At 39.2% G+C, this 20409-nt stretch overlaps 2 protein-coding genes across 6 annotated transcripts; one reads left to right on the plus strand and one right to left on the minus strand.

Moving 5' to 3' along the window:
• Window positions 1-72: 72 nt before the first annotated feature.
• Window positions 73-1612, plus strand: LOC128216424 (alpha-(1,3)-fucosyltransferase C-like). Its single transcript, XM_052922990.1, has one exon. It carries the CDS (start codon window positions 73-75, stop codon window positions 1240-1242), a length of 1170 nt encoding a protein of 389 aa, XP_052778950.1. The 3' UTR covers window positions 1243-1612.
• A 52-nt stretch (window positions 1613-1664) lies between these two features.
• Window positions 1665-18363, minus strand: LOC128209654 (dual oxidase maturation factor 1-like). 5 transcript variants are annotated; one of them, XM_052913793.1, is made up of 12 exons: window positions 18209-18363; window positions 16613-16784; window positions 11710-11767; window positions 11105-11239; window positions 10442-10534; window positions 9993-10146; window positions 7722-7933; window positions 7301-7420; window positions 5677-5691; window positions 2928-3112; window positions 2472-2605; window positions 1665-2319 (listed from the first exon to the last, which is right to left on the minus strand). In XM_052913793.1, the coding sequence occupies exons 2-12, from the start codon at window positions 16769-16771 to the stop codon at window positions 2277-2279; spliced, it is 1308 nt and encodes a 435-aa protein (XP_052769753.1). In that variant the 5' UTR covers window positions 16772-16784; window positions 18209-18363; the 3' UTR covers window positions 1665-2276. The 5 variants fall into 5 exon arrangements, with proteins under 5 accessions (XP_052769753.1, XP_052769765.1, XP_052769759.1 ...); XM_052913805.1 differs by lacking the exon at window positions 18209-18363 and adding an exon at window positions 17429-17543; XM_052913799.1 differs by lacking the exon at window positions 18209-18363 and adding an exon at window positions 17420-17543.
• Window positions 18364-20409: the final 2046 nt, after the last annotated feature.

Genomic DNA, 20409 nt, shown 5'->3' on the forward strand with positions numbered 1-20409 from the left:
ATGCGTGTGTCTCCTCGGATATCCAGAAAACTAAAGAATATGAATCCTAACATAACAGTGTTACTCCTAATGATGGTATTATCCGGGCTAGTGTGGGTTTTGCTGACAGTAACGGCAGTTGCCATGAACGATGGAGCAGTCCAAAGCTCTCTGGCGGAGGGCAAAATGAGGCTCACGGTACCAATGACTTCTGGAATGGACGAAACAATCGGCGATGCTCTTGAAACTGAAGAGAACTCAATATCTCCATACATCAACAGGAATCTGTACGTGAACACTAGTATGGACATACGTACACACAAAATATTGCTATGGAATCCTCCTGGTTGGTTAAAAAACTGGTGGGGAGACACGGACATGAATCAATGTTCGTACAGGAACTGCAAAATTGTTTATGACAGAAGGGATATCGCAGACAGCAGTGCGGTTGTTTTCTCAATCGCCGATGGCGACATGAGCGCCGCCCCGCCAGTTTCGCCGAACAAACGGAATCCCGACCAAGCGTGGATATTTTTCACCCTTGAAAGTCCCGTGCACGTGGTCCGCAAGGAATTCCGGTCCCACAATTGGCACAACGCCTTCAACTGGTCGTGGACATACAGGACGGACGCGGACATATTTCACCCTTACGGTATACTAAAAACTCGGACAAAACTACTTTCAAAAAATTATACGGAAATATTTAGAAAGAAGTCAAAGATGACTGCGTGGGCTGTAAGCCATTGTAAAACTTTCAGTGAGCGCGAAAACTTTCTTCGGCTTCTTGTCAAACAAGGCATCCCTATAGACGTATATGGCAAATGTGGCACGGAGAGGGCAGACGATCTTAATGTTGTTCTTGATAAGGATTATAAATTCTATTTTGGTTTTGAGAACTCATTTTGTCCAGATTACGTCACAGAAAAGTTTTTCCAGTATTATAAACGCGATCTGATAACTGTGGTTAGGGGTGCGTCAAACTATGGAAAGTATTTGCCACAAGGCTCATATATAAACACTGCGGACTTTAAATCAGTAAAGGAATTGGCAGTTTTCATGAAACGGTTATCTTTAAATGAAGAAGAGTATATATCATACTTGAAGAAGAAAGACAGATACGAAGTGTTTGAGCGAGAATATACATACCGAGATGCCGTATGCAATATATGTCATAAATTGAATAACTTGGACAAATATCGAAAATCATATGGAAATATCGAGGAGTGGCTTGGAAAATGTTTTGCTGTGAACGACCTTAGATGAAGTGCTTGTAACTGAACAATGTTGGGAACCTATTTACAGCATGTTATCTTCCCTTAAACTGCCATAGAAGGGACGACCACTTTTAATTCTGGTTGATTCTGTTGAGACTTCCATGTGTCTGAACTCGACGCATGTTTTATATTTCGACCAACTTATTAGACTAAACTTGACGACAATCACCATGTATCTAATCAAGTTTCTTGCGTATGTGAACACGTTTGGCCAAAAAAAACTATTACGCTGGATACATTATATCGTTTGGACGTCAAGGCAATAGCCTTAGGTTCTTGGTCAGGATCGACAACACAAGCAAACCTCCAATTCCGTAGTGACATATCGTTCAATTACTGGACCAGCTGCAATATTAAGCTCTTAGAAGTATGCTTTGATGGACCGACACACATAAATGATATAATTATGTACAGTTTTGTAGAATATTTATTCGATTATATTATTGATATATTGTGAATCACTAAAATATAAAATATAATTTATTAAAACATACAACAATAAAAATGTTTGTTTTTTATGAAGCAAATTCACCATGAAATGGAAATAGGATCGTTTATTATAATTTTAGCATTATGATAAAATCATTAATACATCTTATAGTTCTTCTATTACACAGTAATCATACTTTCTTATGAATTGAAAAAAAAATCACAAGTATAAATTATGTGTTAAGCACAAAAGGTTTATAGCAAGTGTGCAGTCAGGTACGGAGGGCACATGCACACGTCTTTAAAAATGAAATCAGCAGTCTGGTTAGATTCATATCCTCAAGGATAAGCCCTGTGTTCCCTGAAACCAGGAAGAGCATGGCGTAACAAAAATGGCGATAGCAAACATTGCACATACATTTCCCAACAATCACATGATTCTTACGGTTTCTGTCGTTTCTAAATCTTGCTTTCTTTCACATTTTTAGCTAACAAAATAACGCAAAGCTTCTTAAGTCAATATCTGTCGGATTTCGGCTGTATTTTGATTCCTCTCTTTATACGTGGCGAAAAAAAACCCATCTAGTTGTTGGGCTAAGGCACATTTATCCGCACGTCACCGGCACCAACGTTGTACCTGAAAAACGTCCACAAGTCATAACACTAGACAAATGGTTCAGGATTTAACCGAGGTATTGAAGTGAAAGGAGTCTCTTTTGACCGTTACTTATCGGATTATAAACGAATTCATGCATGTCCAGTAACCGTACCATCATACACATGACTGACCTCTCGTTAACGTACATCTCCTGCTCGTCTTCTTCTCCCGGAATCGGCGGTGGGGCGCGGTGGCGCCGCGACCTCTGGAACTTCTTGATTGTCAGACCACGAGACTTCTGCTTCTCATACCTGGGTGGCTGAACCTGTAAAATTATTTATTTAGTAACGCTGATTACACTTTTTATCTAGCAGATATTAACAATGCCGGTTAATATTGATGGCCGCAAACCAAGGCAAGTAAACAATTTTGATTTAAACATTGCTCAAACGCATTGAAGTATCGATGACGCCTATACGTCCCCCAACGTTATTTCATTTTATCTTTGACTGCAAACCCAATCTCAGTTTAATGGTACAACTCACAGCATGTCGCCACTGGTTCCAGCTTGCGCGTTCAGCTCACTCGATCTCCCTTGCATCTTCAATTCACTCTTCCTTATATGCAACCCCAATGCGCACACTTACCGGTTCTGGTGGCGCATACAATTCCTCATCGTCCTCCTCCTCTGCCGCCTCCTCCATTAAGGCCTGGGCCGGCATAGGTTTGGCGATGGGTGGTCGCATGGGTCCGCTCCCAGAAGAGCCACCGCCGTCTATTGCCCGCATCTCAATGGCGTCATTGTTGCCGTTAGCACGCGGCTCCTCCTCCTCTGCAACCAGGTACTTTCCACGTTATTCAGTATACAAATCACTGTGTCCTAAATACAATTTTTCTACTGACATTTACAATGTTATTCATAGATAAATATCGTCGTGACATATACAATAACATTTCATAACAGGACAGTTTCTACCATTTGGTATAAATATTAGATTTATATTATTTATATCCACCTGTCTATAAATACATATATGTGTGTGATCTTATATATACTGCATCCAGAACACATGGCGTTTTAGCCATTCTATTCATAAACTTATACGTACTCAAGTAGTATAAATTGCAAAAAGAAATTCAAATCAACGAATTTAGCATTTCTTCGAGTTTTAAGCGCATTGCGATAAATAGAAGCCATTCTGTGCTCACTCACTAAAAAAGGAACTTCTAGCAATATTGCAACACTGTAGAAATAGTTTGTTTTAACTCCCACATAATGGAAAGCCATACATCAAAATAATCGAGTGAACTTAACAAATCTCGTAATAAAATTCTATTCTATTTTAACTTTGGCCACTACTTTACAAAACAATGGTATCTAATTGCCCGGTAACACACTCAACCTCGCCATAAATAAAATCATTCCATGTACTATTTTTACACCAAACAATATATTTCAATATTGCAGATGTACTCGCTCAATTTTCATTCCCTTTAACAAAATCCCAGCCTTTACTTCCATACATAAAAATGGGCAAAATCAGCTTATCACACAAATGTAACTTGTTGCTAACAATACCATAAATTTATTCAAACACTACTTCAACTTAAAAAGCCTTAAAAGCTTGACCTTCAAATGTATTTTGGACAACTGAAAAAGGGCTCCGAGGGTAAAATTAATCATTTTTGTTTACAATATTTCGAGAAATAAATACCTACGTAAACAATATTCGGGTAATAATTTTATACTAAAGCGTAGGGTGAGATAGGTTCATTGGTGTAGTGATTAAAAGGATCTTCCATGGCCGAGGGTGTAAGATAGGTTCATTCCGACCCGAGCGTAGGGTGTTTTGTGGAAACGAGGTTTACCGAGTTTCCGCAAAACACCCTGCGCGAAGGTCGGGATGAACCTATCTTACACGAGCGGCTATGGTAGATGCTTTTTCTCCCACCTCAGTTAAACAAAACTAAGTAAAAATGTATTTTTTCCTTGAACTCTTTTGTGCTTAGTGAAAATAATTACGTATGGATATGCGATAATTCGTGGTTGTCATGGATATGCGCGCAGTGATTTCGATTATGTGAATAGTCAAACCGGTCTCCAAATAGTTCTAAGGAGAGTGAAGCATTATTTCTTGAAAGGTGCGTGAAAACTGATTTATGGTGACATTTGAAGCGAGAAATAATTAGTTAGCGTTCTAAATATTGCCACTAGACAAGGTTTCCATGATGCTACAGACGACAGTCTTTAACAAGGGAGGTAATTACAGTGTGATGACCATAAAAAAGGAGTTCCATACGGGCATTTTATATTCGCCCGTGGGCAAGATAAGAATTTCTAGCATGGTTAAATTATTTGATCAACTTATCTGAGGTGGGAGAAATAGATGGCCGCCTCTCAACGACTATACATGGGTTCAATCCCTACCAGTGATACTTTTACATGGCCTCTCTAAAAGGTCACTTTACTTATTGATGCCAAGATAATGGACTCAAGAGCTGTCTTTACACGATGAATACCAACAGTAAACGTTGAATCATGTCTAAATCTTTCCTCGTTATCCTTGTTAATAAGTTTACTCCATAAATTGTCACTAACAACGCAATCAAAAGCTTTAGTAAACTCGACAAACACACAGCACAGTTGCTTACCTTGATTAAGAACATGCGTTAATAAACAATTTAGTACAAAAATATTATCTTCAGTACCCGAGCTTTATTATATACAGATAATATGTTGTTCAAAATTGGTCTAAACGTTCCCACATTGAAATAAGTAATGTTTTTTTTTCTGGTACAGTAATTTTCAATGAAATGGCACGACAAAGCCTTCAGACATATATTAACCGGATTGATCATTTTTTAAATTGTTAAGGTTGTGTTGTTTTGCGTTGTATCTAGGCGATATAAACTTCTAAATCGTTAAAACTGGCAAAATCCTAAACCGTTCCACCAATACCTAAACCCAAGAGCGGTAAGAGATGGAACTAGGGCATGGACGTTTTCGCCTGGTACCCGGGTACAAATACCGGATCAATACAGCGTACAATGTAGCATTTAAAAAAACCAACAACGTTTTTTGAATGTATTTCACATAAACAGCATTTCGTCTTTCAAACTGTCAAACTGCATATTTTGTTTTAGCCGACATGGTTACTTTAAGAGAAGTAACTATGTATGTACTTTTGTATTGCGTTTTTATTAATACTGCGGCGTGAACTATAGAGAGAGAGAGAGAGAGAGAGAGAGAGAGAGAGAGAGATAAAGAGTATCCGCGGGAAGCTTGGCTCCCGATTCCAAAGCTTCTACCCGTCCATGCCCTACATGGTATCCTTTCAACAAAAGCAAATATTCCACACTACAGAACCACACACGTTGTACGAATCGAAATCTTACCACCTTTGCGTCTGTCTGTCAACAAAAAGATGTAAATGAAAAATATACACACGCACACAAACACATACACACGCGTGCGCAGTCCTTTCCTTTGTTCGCTGAAAACAAAGCAATTTCAGATAGTATGTCTGTTAGTTAGTATGGCTGTTAGTATATATGACTTTATCTCCACTTTAGTTCTATTTTGGCTCCAGTCAAATTCATAAAATACTATCATTGTCAAAATACGGAATACTTGCAACGAATTTAACTCTTCATGTGATAATTCGGCTAAAGGTAAATGACCATATAAATACTAATTTAACATAGGCAAATCATCAGCTGGGTAGAATGCTGGGATCCTTATTAATTAATACATATACATGTATATGGAAGCGGACCCAAAGAACAGTCATCTTCCCTTTAACTTCCAAGGGCCTTGAAGGCACATTGCTAACTTAAATATTAATCATTTGCAACAAAATATTTCCCCAGACATACATGTATAAGGCTTTTGTGAAACCTTTATAACTGACAAAGTCAGTTATGTCACATTGAAGATAACAATATAATTGTACCGAAATAATGGATATCTCCATTAAATAAAAGCGGCGGTTGATTGCTTGTATATATGTATATGAAATCATATATAAACACAAACGAAGAATCGATTTAGAAATCAAAGTTATCGAATAATTATGATTAGAAGTTGTGGTTAATCCTTGTTAATATTTATATATCGACCCCCAAATTCTAACCAGTCAGATTGATTTGTATGACTCCTAATTAAATATTGTAGTCTTTTAGAATATAGAGTATTATATTCTAGTCGATTTTAATATACACTATTATTGTGAATTGAAAACATTTGGTAATCACAAAAGGTCGGTCTTAACCTTAAAATTTAACTGTGAACAACTTATCAAAACGCCAACTAGGATGACGAAGTAATTGATATCCAATATGTTTTACTTGTCTTAGAAGAATAAATGTAATTAAACACTGAACACATACCAAATCCAAATTATGTCTTAGATTTGTTTTACTCACTATTAAACAGTGTTCAAGATAGACACGCCCCTTTAAAGGAAATAGAGTAAAACGCGATTACCAACCAAACTGGTTGACGAGTTAAAGGCCCTTCTTTATAAAAGAGACAAATGTCATACAAATGGTGAACATGATCGATTTGATATACAATTTCAGTCTTGCTTCCATGAGACTTTATATGATATATAATAATCAATCGGGGTTTAGTGAAACACATTCATGTATCACCGCCTTGACTAGTTTGATAGATGCGTGGATTAGAGATGTAGACATCGGCACAATTATTGAAACCCCTTTTCTTGATAGACAATCTGAATTACTGACTTTTACTTCTGGTGTACCTCAAGGGTCCATACTGGGGCTATTATTTTTCATAATCTATATCAATGACGTTGCTTTATGCAATGCTAAAATGAATACAGATAGTTTTGCAGATGATTCAACATTGCATGAGGTGGGCACTGTGTTAGAAAATGAACATAAGCTTCAAATAAATCTAGATGGCATTACATAATGGTTCAATGTAAAACGTATGTAATTACGTCCTGTTTTAAGTCATTGGAACGTCTTAACTGTTTACATTATGTTACGTTACCGGAAACAAGGTTGTCCTCGTCGTCCTGCAAAACGTCGACACCGAAGAACGTCGTGGCCCAATCGGGACGACACAGGTCAACGATGTAGATAAAGAGCCCGGCAATCATGCATACGACACCTGGCAAAGAAGGCCGCAAGGAAATGAATATCTCCATATTAATAAAACAGGTCGTAATAAAACTACGAAATAGACTTTGAGTATGCTAAATTGAAAGGTTATACCTATGTATTGATATGTACTGTAAAAGGGACTGACTTGTACGAAAGCCAAAAATGTATATATGATTTCATGTATGTTTACTGGCAGGATACACATGATAATTTCCATTAACATTTTGGCCATGTGTATTGCGACATGATGAACAATGCCAATAGCGTCTTGTCCACCACATGTACAACTGTTAAGCACACAGCCTTACCTGTGATGAGGCAGATGTAGTACGACCCGCCGTATTTGAACTCCATGACGCCGGCCTCCCAGGGGATTCGGAGGTCGTTAACGTTGCGCCACGACGACCACAGGATGTTTGCGACCACCATACACAGGCCCGTGAAAGCCAGGCTGATCGCGCCGTACTTGATCAGCACGAAAAACAACACGTTTGTCAGCAGCCACATCGGGAAACAAAACCTGCAGCACCGGGTGTTTATGCTTTTGACTTATATAGATTAAATTTGTGCGTGCGTTCATAACTGTGTTCAACTGTGAGCTTGGTAATATTTTTGAGAGCTGTTTAGGCGTACGGCAAGGTGAATGCCTCTCGCCATTTCTATTTTCAATGTATATCAATGATTTAGAAGAGGTTTTATATTTACAAGGAGCTAAAGGCATTGGTACAGACATGTTAAAAAATTTCTTGCTAATGTACGCTGACGACATAGTCATATTTGCGGAGTCAGGTGAAGAGTTGCAAGCAAATTTTAATATACACAGTGAGTATTGTAACAGGTGGAAACTTAAGGTCAACATTGACAAAACAAAAGTTTTAATCTTCCGAAAAGGTGGAAGAATTCCTGCTAATTTACGTTTCTATTATGATGCTAATATCTTAGATATAGTCAGCCATTTTACGTATCTCGGCGTAGTATTTACGACAGGTGGTTCTTTTCTGCAAGCAACAACAACACTCGCTGGACAAGCAAGAAAAGCAATTTTCCGTTTAAAAAATATTTAAATAAATTTACAAATATTACACCCGGTCATAATTTAGAGCTCTTTGATAAACTAATTAAACCTTTTATATACTATATATGGGTCTGAAATCTGGGGTACCTCCAAAAGGATGCCCATTGAACGCATCCATACTCTTTACGTCAAATCTGTGCTATGTGTGAAAACAACAACCCAAAACGACTTTGTTTACGCCGAGACTGGTAGACTCGATATCAATTCATATAGTATAATTAATATGGTGCGGTTTTGGTTTAAAGTAATAAATTCGCAAGAACACAAATATCTTAACATGGTTTATAAAATAATGTTGTAAGATATAGAAACACGTCCACGATCTACAAATTTGGCAATGAGTATCAGAAACATTCTTACAGATTTAGGTTTTTATCATGTTTGGCTCAACCTGGGTGTCAATGATATCCCGCTATTTATGTCTCTTTTAAAACAACGTGTCAGAGATATTTTTATTCAAAACCTTGAAAGTAGGATCCATGACTCCTCAAGAGCAAGATTTTACAGTACTTTCGTTAATTTTAATTTCCAACCCTGAACTGCGTTGATATTCCAAAATATAGATTTGCACTTAGTAAATTAAGAATGAGCGCACATAGATTGAATGTAGAAGTGGGTAGATGGAATAGAACTCATTTGAATGAAAGGCTGTGCCCTATATGCAATGTACTTGAAGACGAGTTTCATTTAATTTTTGAATGCCAGATGCATGTTGAGATAAGAAATAATTACATACCTAGATATTATCGTCAACGACCCTCTATGTTAAAAGCTATCGAACTTTTACAGTCAGAAAATAAACATATACTACGTAACGCATCCATCTTTGTGTACAAAGCTTTTGAATTGAGAAATCGAAATGCTATCGAATGTAACTGTTACACTAAGTGTTGTCCCCTTAACTGTCATATTGTAAATTGCACTTTTTTCATAATGTATAGTTTCAAAGAATTGCATATTTAAATGTACTTCGTTGATTATAATATGTTATTGTTTGTGAATGACATTAGCACTAACACCATCACGTATAGATATCTACACAAGAAAACTTATAGGAATATAGCTTAAACAGTATTTATTTATTATTTTTTTTTTTTCTTTCTTTTTTCAGGCTTTTGTTCATTTTTATAACTGATCGCCATTTATATATGCAGAATATTCTATTTATCAATGATCAAGGGTCATCTTTGACTTATATCATTGTCTTTATTATGTGAACTGTTTTATACGAAATAAACTTTGTTCTGTTCTGTTCTGTTCATAAATGATGTTGCCAATGTTATTGACATAACATATCTTGGACCAATGATTATTTGCCCCTACACTTACATATTTTAATTGATTATTAATTTAAGAAAAAAAACAGTATTCATAGGTTTGCTATCTTGAGCCGCCAAGGCTTATAAATATGTCGAATGTTTTTGAATCAGTAAAATAACTGCCTGGTACAAAAACAATTGAAACATTCAAACATTCAAAATATTTAAAAAGAAAGTTAACGTACCACAAAGATATATGCGCAAACCAGCCTGCCTGTCTGTAGTGGCGACCCCAGCGGATACCCTCGCCGTCGAACGTGAAGTACTCGGCGATCCAGAGGATGGGTAGCGGCAGTCCCCGGAATTGGGCGGCGCGGTACTCCTGGTTGAACGGACCAGCTGGAATAGAGAATAGGTGGTTATTGATCTCCATCTGCTTTTTAAAAAAATAATTTACCCTTGACCTCTCAACATAGAGTGTTTATATACAATTTGACCAAGGAAAATACCACCACATTAGCCTCTAGTACTTTTGTCCAGAGCGAAGCCTTTGACATATAACACTTTTATATACATATAGGTGGAATTCTCGGGGCTCTATAGACATCATTGTCTCAATAAGTTTAATTGAAAGTATAGAACAAATAACTTGTTCGTTTATTTCTTACTAGTTTTTTGGTATGCAATACTTTACCGAAAGGACCAAAGCCGAGTCGGCCCTGTTCCCACTCCCACCCGAAGTGTTCGTTGTAGTTGATCGTCTCGTTCAGCTGATGCTCCGGATCACCTGGTAACGAAATGCAAGGAAGAAATGCAGTAATACATTTACATTCCTTATCAGAAGTAAAAACTTAAGGTGTTTGTTTATATGCATTCGAGAAAGTAAAGATGAGTAAGCCCGGCGCATGCCGGTCGACCACTTCAGCTTGGCAAATGCAGACTAAAACAGATATATAGGCTTACTGTTTAAAATCATATTTTGTACGGCCTCCGTTTAAAGCAGCCGATAAATCGGATTTAAATCAAAAGCAGCTGACTGCTAAATTTACTAAAATAAATGTACGGTGAATTAAAAAAAACAATACTACGACCCCATTTGACCAAAACCATTCAAACACTAATTTAGGTTTGCTTCTAAAGTGAGCTTCATAAATGGCAAACGTTCAGAAAACATACTCGATGAAGTTAGTTTTGTGACACTCGAATAGATTGTAAATAACATATTGTTTGGCAGTTTTGCATATTGAGGCGAACTTTCTTGATACAAACTGTATCAACCAACAACTACGATAACGTGTGGATTTTGGTTCAGTACTATACATTTTTTTTGTTTTTACATTGAAGAGAAAATGCCCACCTTTGAGTGTGATATTGACCCCACGGAGGCCGATGTTGACACCGATGTCGGCTGTGATTTCCTTGCCGGTGCCCGCCTTGTATTTGGTCTTGGTATGCATCGCCCCCGTCTCCCATGTGTAACTCCAATTTGTTACTGTATTTATAAATAAGGGTTTATTTGCGTGTTAATGTAAACTGATTTATAAAATGTACAACAAAATCTATACTGTTTAGTTCCCAAGTGACTCGTTATAACGACTTAGTATCGCGTTTTAACGACTTACACAATTAGTTATAACGACTTACAGAACTCGCTATAACAACTTACATAATTGGCTTAATTAAGCGTCTTACTTAACAAACTCGTTATAAATTCTTACTGAAAACTCGTTATAACGACTTTGACTGCTCGATAGAGCCTGAATATCTCGCTGTAACGAATTGCCATCCCGTTGGATATAAGAAGTCGTTTAAATGCCATAATAAGTCGTTATGACGAGATACCAGATACAATATGACAGTACGTAACACGTATTTATTAGTCGTCTACTTTTTTCTTCGAACACAGGTTAGTTCAATACTGTTAAAACTATTACTTTAATGTGTCTTAAATGCTTGACTTACACACAATAACGGCTCCTATATAGAGGCTAACGGTGACCCTGATGAATGTGAACAATTTCTGGAACAAAAGAGAAAATTATGCCATGTATTACTATTAACTTATTAAGCATCAACACTTTATACTACATGTACAAAACATAATTATGTGACTTCTTTTATCTTACTATAGTTGATAGATATTGAATCATTAATATAAGAACGTCCAACAAGATGTGTATTTTATTCCATTTGAAGCGTGAGTGTGAAGGTTCCAATGTGTATCTTTCTGGAAAAAAGATTTAGATATTCGGTATTACCTTGAGAAAGCGAAGTGAGATTAACTTTGAGACGAAAAGACCGACAAGAGTTGCTCTAACCCCCAACCCGCGGACATTAAAAAGAATTCATGATGTAGAAGGCACCCGACAAGAGCTGCACTAACCCCCTTCCCGTGGACACCACTATGAAGAATTCATGATGTAGAAGACACCAGCCAAGAGTTTCACTAACACCCAACTCGCTGACACCACTAAGAAGAATTCATGATGTAGAAGGCCCAGCCAAGAGTTTCACTAACCCCCAACCCGCGGACACCACTAAGAAGAATTCATGATGTAGAAGGCACCAGACAAGAGTTGCACTAACCCCCAACCCGCGGACAGCACTAAGAATAATTCATGATGTAGAAGGCACCAGACAAGAGTTTCACTAACCCCCAACCCGCGGACACCACTAAGAAGAAGTCATGATGTAGAAGGCACCAGGCATGAGTTTCACTAACACCCAACCCGCGGACACCACTAAGAAGAAGTCATGATGTAGAAGGCACCAGACAGGAGTTTCACTAACACCCAACCCGAGGATACCACTAAGAAGAAGTCATGATGTAGAAGGCACCAGACAGGAGTTTCACTAATCCCTAACCCGCGGATACCACTAAGAATAATTCATGATGTAGAAAGCACCAGGCATGAGTTTCACTAACCCCCAACCCGCGGACACCACTAAGAAGAATTCATGATGTAGAAGGCACCAGACAAGAGTTTCACTAACACCCAACCCGCGGACATCAATAAGAAAAATTCATGATGTAGAAGGCACCAGCCAAGAGTTTCACTAACACCCAACCCGCAGACACCACTAAGAAGAATTCATGATGTAGAAGACACCAGACAAGAGTTGCACTAACGCCCAACCCGCGGACAGCACTAAGAAGAATTCATGATGTAGAAGGCACCAGACAAGAGTTTCACTAACCCCCTTCCCGCGGACACCACTGAGAAGAATTCATGATGTAAAAGGCACCCGACAAAAGCTGCACTAACCCCCAACCCGCGGACACTAAGAAGAATTCATGATGTAAAAGGCACCAAACAAGAGTTTCACTACCCCCCTTCTCGCGGACACCACTAAGAAGAATTCATGATGTAAAAGGCACCCGACAAAAGCTGCACTAACCCCCAACCCGCGGGCACTAAGAAGAATTCATGATGTAAAAGGCACCAGACAAGAGTTTCACTAACCCCCTTCCCGCGGACACCACTAAGAATAATGCATGATGTAGAAGGCACCAGACAAGAGCTGCACTTACCCTCTTCCCGTGGTCAATAAGAAGAATGCATGATGAAGAAGGAGCCAGACAAGAGCTGCCTTAACCCTCTTCCCGCGGACACTAGAAAACATGCTTGACACTAGGAAACATGCATGATGCAGATGGCACCCGAGAAGAGTTGCACTAACCCGCTTCCCGCGGACACTAGGAAGAATGCATGATCTAGAAGGCACCTGTTAAGAGTTTCACTAACCCCCTTCCCGCGGACACTAGGAAGAATGCATGATGTAGAAGGCACCAGACCAGAGTTTCACTAACCCATACCCGCGAACACCAGGAAAAATGTATCCCTACCCGCTTACACTAGGATAAAATCCTTATGTAGAAGTTACCAGACAAGAGTTTCACAAACCCCCTTCCCGCGGACACCAGGAAGAATGCATGATGTAGAAGGCACCAGACCAGAGTTTCACTAACCCCATTCACGCAGACACTAGGAAGAATGCATGATGTAGAAGGCACCCGACAATAGTTTCACTAACAACCTTCCCGCGCACATCACCAGGAAGAATGCATGATGTAGAAGGCACCAGACAACAGTTTCACTACCCCCTTCCCGCGGACACTAGGAAGAATGCATGATGTAGAAGGCACCCGACAAGAGTTGCACAAGCACCCTTCCCGCGGACATCACCAGGAAGAATGCATGATGTAGAAGTCACCAGACGAGACATGCACAAGCCCCCTTCCCGCGGACACTAGGAAGAATGCATGATGTAGAAGGCACCAGAAAAAAGTTGCACAAACCCCTTCCCGCGGACACTAGGAAGAATGCATGATGTAGAAGGCACCAGACAAGAGTTTCACTACCCCCTTCCCGCGGACACTAGGTAGAATGCATGATGTAGAAGGCACCAGACAAGAGTTTCACTACCCCCTTCCCGCGGACACTAGGTAGAATGCATGATGTAGAAGGCACCAGACAAGAGTTTCACTACCCCCTTCCCGCGGACACTAGGAAGAATGCATGATGTAAAAGGCACCAGACAAGAGTTTCACTAACCCCCTTCCCGCGGACACCACTAAGAATAATGCATGATGTAGAAGGCACCAGACAAGAGCTGCACTTACCCTCTTCCCGTGGTCAATAAGAAGAATGCATGATGAAGAAGGAACCAGACAAGAGCTGCCTTAACCCTCTTCCCGCGGACACTAGAAAACATGCTTGACACTAGATAACATGCATGATGCAGATGGCACCCGAGAAGAGTTGCACTAACCCGCTTCCCGTGGACACTAGGAAGAATGCATGATCTAGAAGGCACCTGTTAAGAGTTTCACTAACCCCCTTCCCGCGGACACTAGGAAGAATTCATGATGTAAAAGGCACCCGACAAAACCTGCACTAACCCCCAACCCGCGGACACTAAGAAGAATTCATGATGTAAAAGGCACCAGACAAGTGTTTGACTAACCCCCTTCCCGCGGACACCACTAAGAATAATGCATGATGTAGAAGGCACCAGACAAGAGCTGCACTTACCCTCTTCCCGTGGTCAATAAGAAGAATGCATGATGAAGAAGGACCCAGACAAGAGCTGCCTTAACCCTCTTCCCGCGGACACTAGAAAACATGCTTGACACTAGGAAACATGCATGATGCAGATGGCACCCGAGAAGAGTTGCACTAACCCGCTTCCCGTGGACACTAGGAAGAATGCATGATCTAGAAGGCACCTGTTAAGAGTTTCACTAACCCCCTTCCCGCGGACACTAGGAAGAATGCATGATGTAGAAGGCACCAGACCAGAGTTTCACTAACCCATACCCGCGAACACCAGGAAAAATGTATCCCTACCCGCTTACACTAGGATAAAATCATTATGTAGAAGTTACCAGACAAGAGTTTCACTAACCCCCTTCCCGCGGACACTAGGAAGAATGCATGATGTTGAAGGCACCAGACCAGAGTTTCGCTAACAACCTTCCCGCGCACATCACCAGGAAGATTGCATGATGTAGAAGGCACCAGACAACAGTTTCACTACCCCCTTCCCGCGGACACTAGGAAGAATGCATGATGTAGAAGGCACCAGACAAGAGTTGCACAAGCCCCCTTCCCGCGGACATCACCAGGAAGAATGCATGATGTAGAAGTCACCAGACGAGACATGCACAAGCCCCCTTCCCGCGGACACTAGGAAGAATGCATGATGTAGAAGGCACCAGAAAAAAGTTGCACAAACCCCTTCCCGCGGACACTAGGAAGAATGCATGATGTAGAAGGCACCAGACAAGAGTTTCACTACCCCCTTCCCGCGGACACTAGGTAGAATGCATGATGTAGAAGGCACCAGACAAAAGTTGCACTACCCCCTTCCCGCGGACACTAGGTAGAATGCATGATGTAGAAGGCACCAGACAAGAGTTTCACTACCCCCTTCCCGCGGACACTAGGAAGAATGCATGATGTAGAAGGCACCAGACAAAAGTTGCACTACCCCCTTCCCGCGGACACTAGGTAGAATGCATGATGTAGAAGGCACCAGACAAAAGTTGCACTACCCCCTTCCCGCGGACACTAGGTAGAATGCATGATGTAGAAGGCACCAGACAAGAGTTTCACTAACCCATTCCCGCGAACACCAGGAAAAATGCATGATGTAGAAGGCACCCGACCAGAGCTGACTTAACCCTCTTCCCGCGGACACTAGAAAACATGCTTGACACTAGGAAACATGCATGAAGCAGATGGCACCCGAGAAGAGTTGCACTTACCCGCTTCCCGCGGACATTAGGAAGAATGCATGATCTAGAAGGCACCTGTTAAGAGTTTCACTTCCCCCTTCCCGCGGACACTAGGAAGAATGCATGATGTAGAATGCAACCAAAAAGTGTTCACTAACCCTCTATCTGTGGAAACCAGGAATAATAATGTAGAAGGCACCCAGTTGCACTATACTCATTTCTGCGTATACTTAGGCAAATTATGTTAAAGATACCCGACAAGAGTTTCATAAACCTCATTTCCGCGGAAACCAGGAAGAACGATTAGAAAGCACCCAACAAGAGTTGTACTCCTTTCTCCGTTTACCTAGGCGAATTATGTGGAAGGTACCCAACAAGAATTGCACCAACCGCTTTCCCACGGATACCAGGAAGAACGATGTAGCCGATGCACTAATCTCCTAGCTTCCTCCGGATACCGGGAAGAATAACGTAGAAGGCACATAACATAGGTAACACTAACCTCCTTACCCCGAATACCGGGGAAAATGATGTAGAAAGCACCTTACAAGTGTATTTCTAACGTACTTCCCGTAGACACTGAGAATAGTGGTGTAGAAAGCACGCTACAAGTGCTGTACTAACCTCCTTCCCCCGGATGCCGGGAAGAATAATGTAGAAAGACACGGCCACGATACAAAAGGCGAAGATAAGCCCCGCTTCCAAAATGTCCGCCTGCCAAGCTGTCGGATTCGCGTCATAATACGTCGGGGCGCCGTTAGTGCGAAACGCTTGGTACGCCATGGTTTAGTCGCCTCTGAAGTTGTAATTTTATATATAGACCATCTAGTGTATTGTATGTCTCCATAGGAAGTGAAGTAAATGTGTACATGCACGTTTTAATATGTACCACACAACCAAATGAAATGGTAAAAACATCGATGGCAACAGCCTGATACCTGCCCCCCTACCTTATCTCTGACTTCCTTACTTTTGGTTTCTAACTTCCTCACTTATTTCTAATTTCCTTGTTTATGACGATAGGTGGCTACTGTTTCAGTAAGAAATAGTTACTTAAACAATTGTTTGATATAATAACATACACAACACGCCGGTAAGTAACAATTAACATAATACGATGTTTATAATTGTAAAGTAAAAAGAATCACCATCTCTGAGTGATACTGCCAACTATGCTTCTGACTTTCCCAGTTCGAACGTACTTACTTCTGACTCAGTCTAGCGTTTAACTTAATCAAAAGTAAGGAAGTCGCAATTAGGGAAGCAGTCTAAGGACGTTACCCTATTCCAACTCTTGAAGTTCAAGATACAGCGTTAAACAGTGATACGTATTCACCGAGAATGTCACCAATTACAAACTAACTTTGACACTACCTTTTCATCATAGATTAGTTTCACAACGAGTAAAATAATATCAAAAGTCATATTTACGTTTCTTACATCCACAAAAGGTTCGCACGACTGTCTGCTGAAGCTATATACTCATCAATATGCAGGAAAGTCGTGTCTTGATGATCTTTCCTCTTCCTTGTTACTATCAACTAAGGTTGTTTCCCTTCATTGATAACACCGTAAATAATACCCATTCGGAGCTCCTCGGCCATTTTATCGAAAACAACCTCGGATGTATTTGGACGGTTTACATACTCAAAAAGTGGTACGTTTAAGTCCGCTGCAAGTAGATCGCGTAGTAATTTAATTTAGCAGTTAAACTTTGTGACATTACTCTTGGGATTATTCAGTATGTTTGCATTAATACAATTCAATGGCAATCAATTTATACTTAGATCAATAAATACAACTCTAAAACACTACATTTAATAGATGATATAATTCAAAATTTTACGAACTACTTCAACTGATGTACCTGCATACATCCGAGGTTGTTTTTAAAAAAATGGCCGAGGAGTTCCGAATGAAATAATACCCTGATAGCTCTCTTAAAGGTCATAAAACACTTCCAAATATTCATTTACAGTATTCGACATGGCTGAATGAGAAAGTGAGCATGCGATACTTTAATTATACTTGATAGTATGTATATTTCAGTATGAAAGTTAAAGAACATTTTATTTCACATATCACATTACGTTCTGATGGTCGGTACATTAATTAGTTCAATAAAGAAGTAAACGTTTTCTAGTTATTGTCAAATAATAATAATAATAATAATAATAATAATAATAATAATAATAATAATAATAATAATAATAAACAAACCTGGTTTAAATATGAACCCAACTTTCACTTTTAAAACTCCATACTATAATGTAAACATGATGTCGTCAGACACTGTGCAAACTTCCTCATTGCTAAGTTTAAGTGCACACTTAAAGGGTATGGTATCGAGGTTAACGCTACAGTACAATGAATACCGAACCTTGACTACTTTTCAAGCACGGCAGTTTGTAATCTACCTCCATTGTAGTCGTGAATGAGCAATGAAGACGTGTCTCAAAAACTTTATATTTAATACTCAGTCTCATGCCGCTGACAGTGGGATCGACGGATAGGTTCGCATTATATCAGTAAAAAGAGCTCTGACAGCCAAAAATCAATTAAGCTGATTGCAAATGCGAAATCACCACTTGTTATCGAAAACAACCAAGAATTTTAATTTAGTCATTTTAATGTGTGTTTTTTTTTTTAAATATTATATTTAGAAGCATCTGCATCATCCAACTGGCTAATGTACGAAAAAGCAATGAAATCAAAGTGTGTGTAACGAAGACACATGAGTGTAAATGGGTAAAAATAAATGATTTGCTAAAATATTTTTAACACTTTTTGACTATGGAACAATTAATTAAGGTATAATCTGAATCCCCAACTACTATCGGATTCTTAGTTATTCATTGATTTATTCATATTCATTAGCGAATAACCAAATGGAAATGGGCGAATGTACGAAAAATAGTGATTTTTGAAGATGCATTTGTGTAAATGAATAAAAATACCGCAACTGTTTTTACATGTGTACCCGTGTGTAACTATAAAACAAGAAAAATCTGAATCCCCAACTACCAACCGGTTGGTAGTTGAATATTCTCCAATAACCAATTGGCACTGTTTGAATAACCTACTGGCGAATGTAAAAGAGAAACTCAGAAAAAACAGTGTTTTTCTCGAAGATACATCTGTGTAAATGCATAAAAAGACATTTGACGTGTGAATTCGTCATATGTGTACCTTTCAACCAAATAATAGAACAAAATATGAATACCTAACTACCAAGTGGTTGGTAATTGGATATTCGCAAATAATAGCAAAATATCAACATCAACATCTTAAAACTATGTAATTTGGATTAGAATCGGATTACTAGTATTCTAATCCACATCTTGCAAATATAGCATGTAGTTGATTATTCGAATAACATATACTACCAATTAGTAGGTAGTTGGATCCTCGATTTCCCAACAACCAACTACCTCAGAACTTTACCGTCATAGTTAGCATTTGTTTTTGGTTCTATAAAATGAAAAGTCGGCACAGAACTGCATACGTCGACTTAATTATTTAGATGACCAAAGATTAACATTAACTACTAGTACTGCATATATGAATGCTTTAAAACACACGCATGCACGCACGCACTCTTTATATGCGTTCAGTCAGGACATCTAGTCACGTATACCACTAGACAACTCGTCGCCTGCGATTAATAAAATTGAGTTTTGTTGTCTTACCTATGATAATACTACATGTCTATGGTCGTAGGTGGCAACTATACATGATGAATATACTACATGTCTATGGTCGTAGGTGGCAACTATACATGATGAATATACTACATTTATATGGTCGTAGCTGGCAACTATACATGATGAATATACTACATGTATATGGTCGTAGCTGGCAACTATACATGATGAATATACTACATGTATATGGTCGTAGCTGGCAACTATACATGATGAATTTACTACATGTATATGGTAGTAGCTGGCAACTATACATGCTGGTCAAAGTAAATGATGATTATACTACATGTATACAGTCGTAGCTGGTACCTTTACATCGGATGGTTATAGCTAATGATGTTTATACTACATGTATATAGTCGTAGCTGGTAACTTTACATCGGATGGTTATAGCTAATGATGTTTATACTACATGTATATAGTCGTAGCTGGTACCTTTACATCGGATGGTTATAGCTAATGATGTTTATACTACATGTATATAGTCGTATCTGGTAACTTTACATCGGATGGTTATAGCTAATGATGTTTATACTACATGTATATAGTCGTATCTGGTAACTTTACATCGGATGGTTATAGCTAATGATGTTTATACTACATGTATATAGTCGTATCTGGTAACTTTTGATTACAGCTTATGATGATTCATGATACTACATGTATATGCCCTCCAGATTGCACCTCAGCTATTCTAAAAACAAAACTTTTCCTGGG

This window comes from Mya arenaria, chromosome 2 (assembly GCF_026914265.1).
Source record: "Mya arenaria isolate MELC-2E11 chromosome 2, ASM2691426v1".
In the NCBI taxonomy this organism is placed as follows: domain Eukaryota; kingdom Metazoa; phylum Mollusca; class Bivalvia; order Myida; family Myidae; genus Mya; species Mya arenaria.

Excerpts from the sequence above, each read along its gene's own strand:
- LOC128216424 (XM_052922990.1), top strand. The coding sequence starts at position 73 with ATGGTATTATCCGGGCTAGTGTGGGTTTTGCTGACAGTAACGGCAGTT.
- LOC128209654 (XM_052913793.1), bottom strand. The coding sequence starts at position 16,771 with ATGGCGTACCAAGCGTTTCGCACTAACGGCGCCCCGACGTATTATGAC. Across the intron at positions 11,768-16,612 it reads CCGGCATCCGGGGGAAGGAG|AAATTGTTCACATTCATCAG; the intron begins GTTAGTACAGCA and ends CTTTTGTTCCAG. Across the intron at positions 7,934-9,992 it reads TTTGCGCATATATCTTTGTG|GTTTTGTTTCCCGATGTGGC; the intron begins GTACGTTAACTT and ends CCGGTGCTGCAG.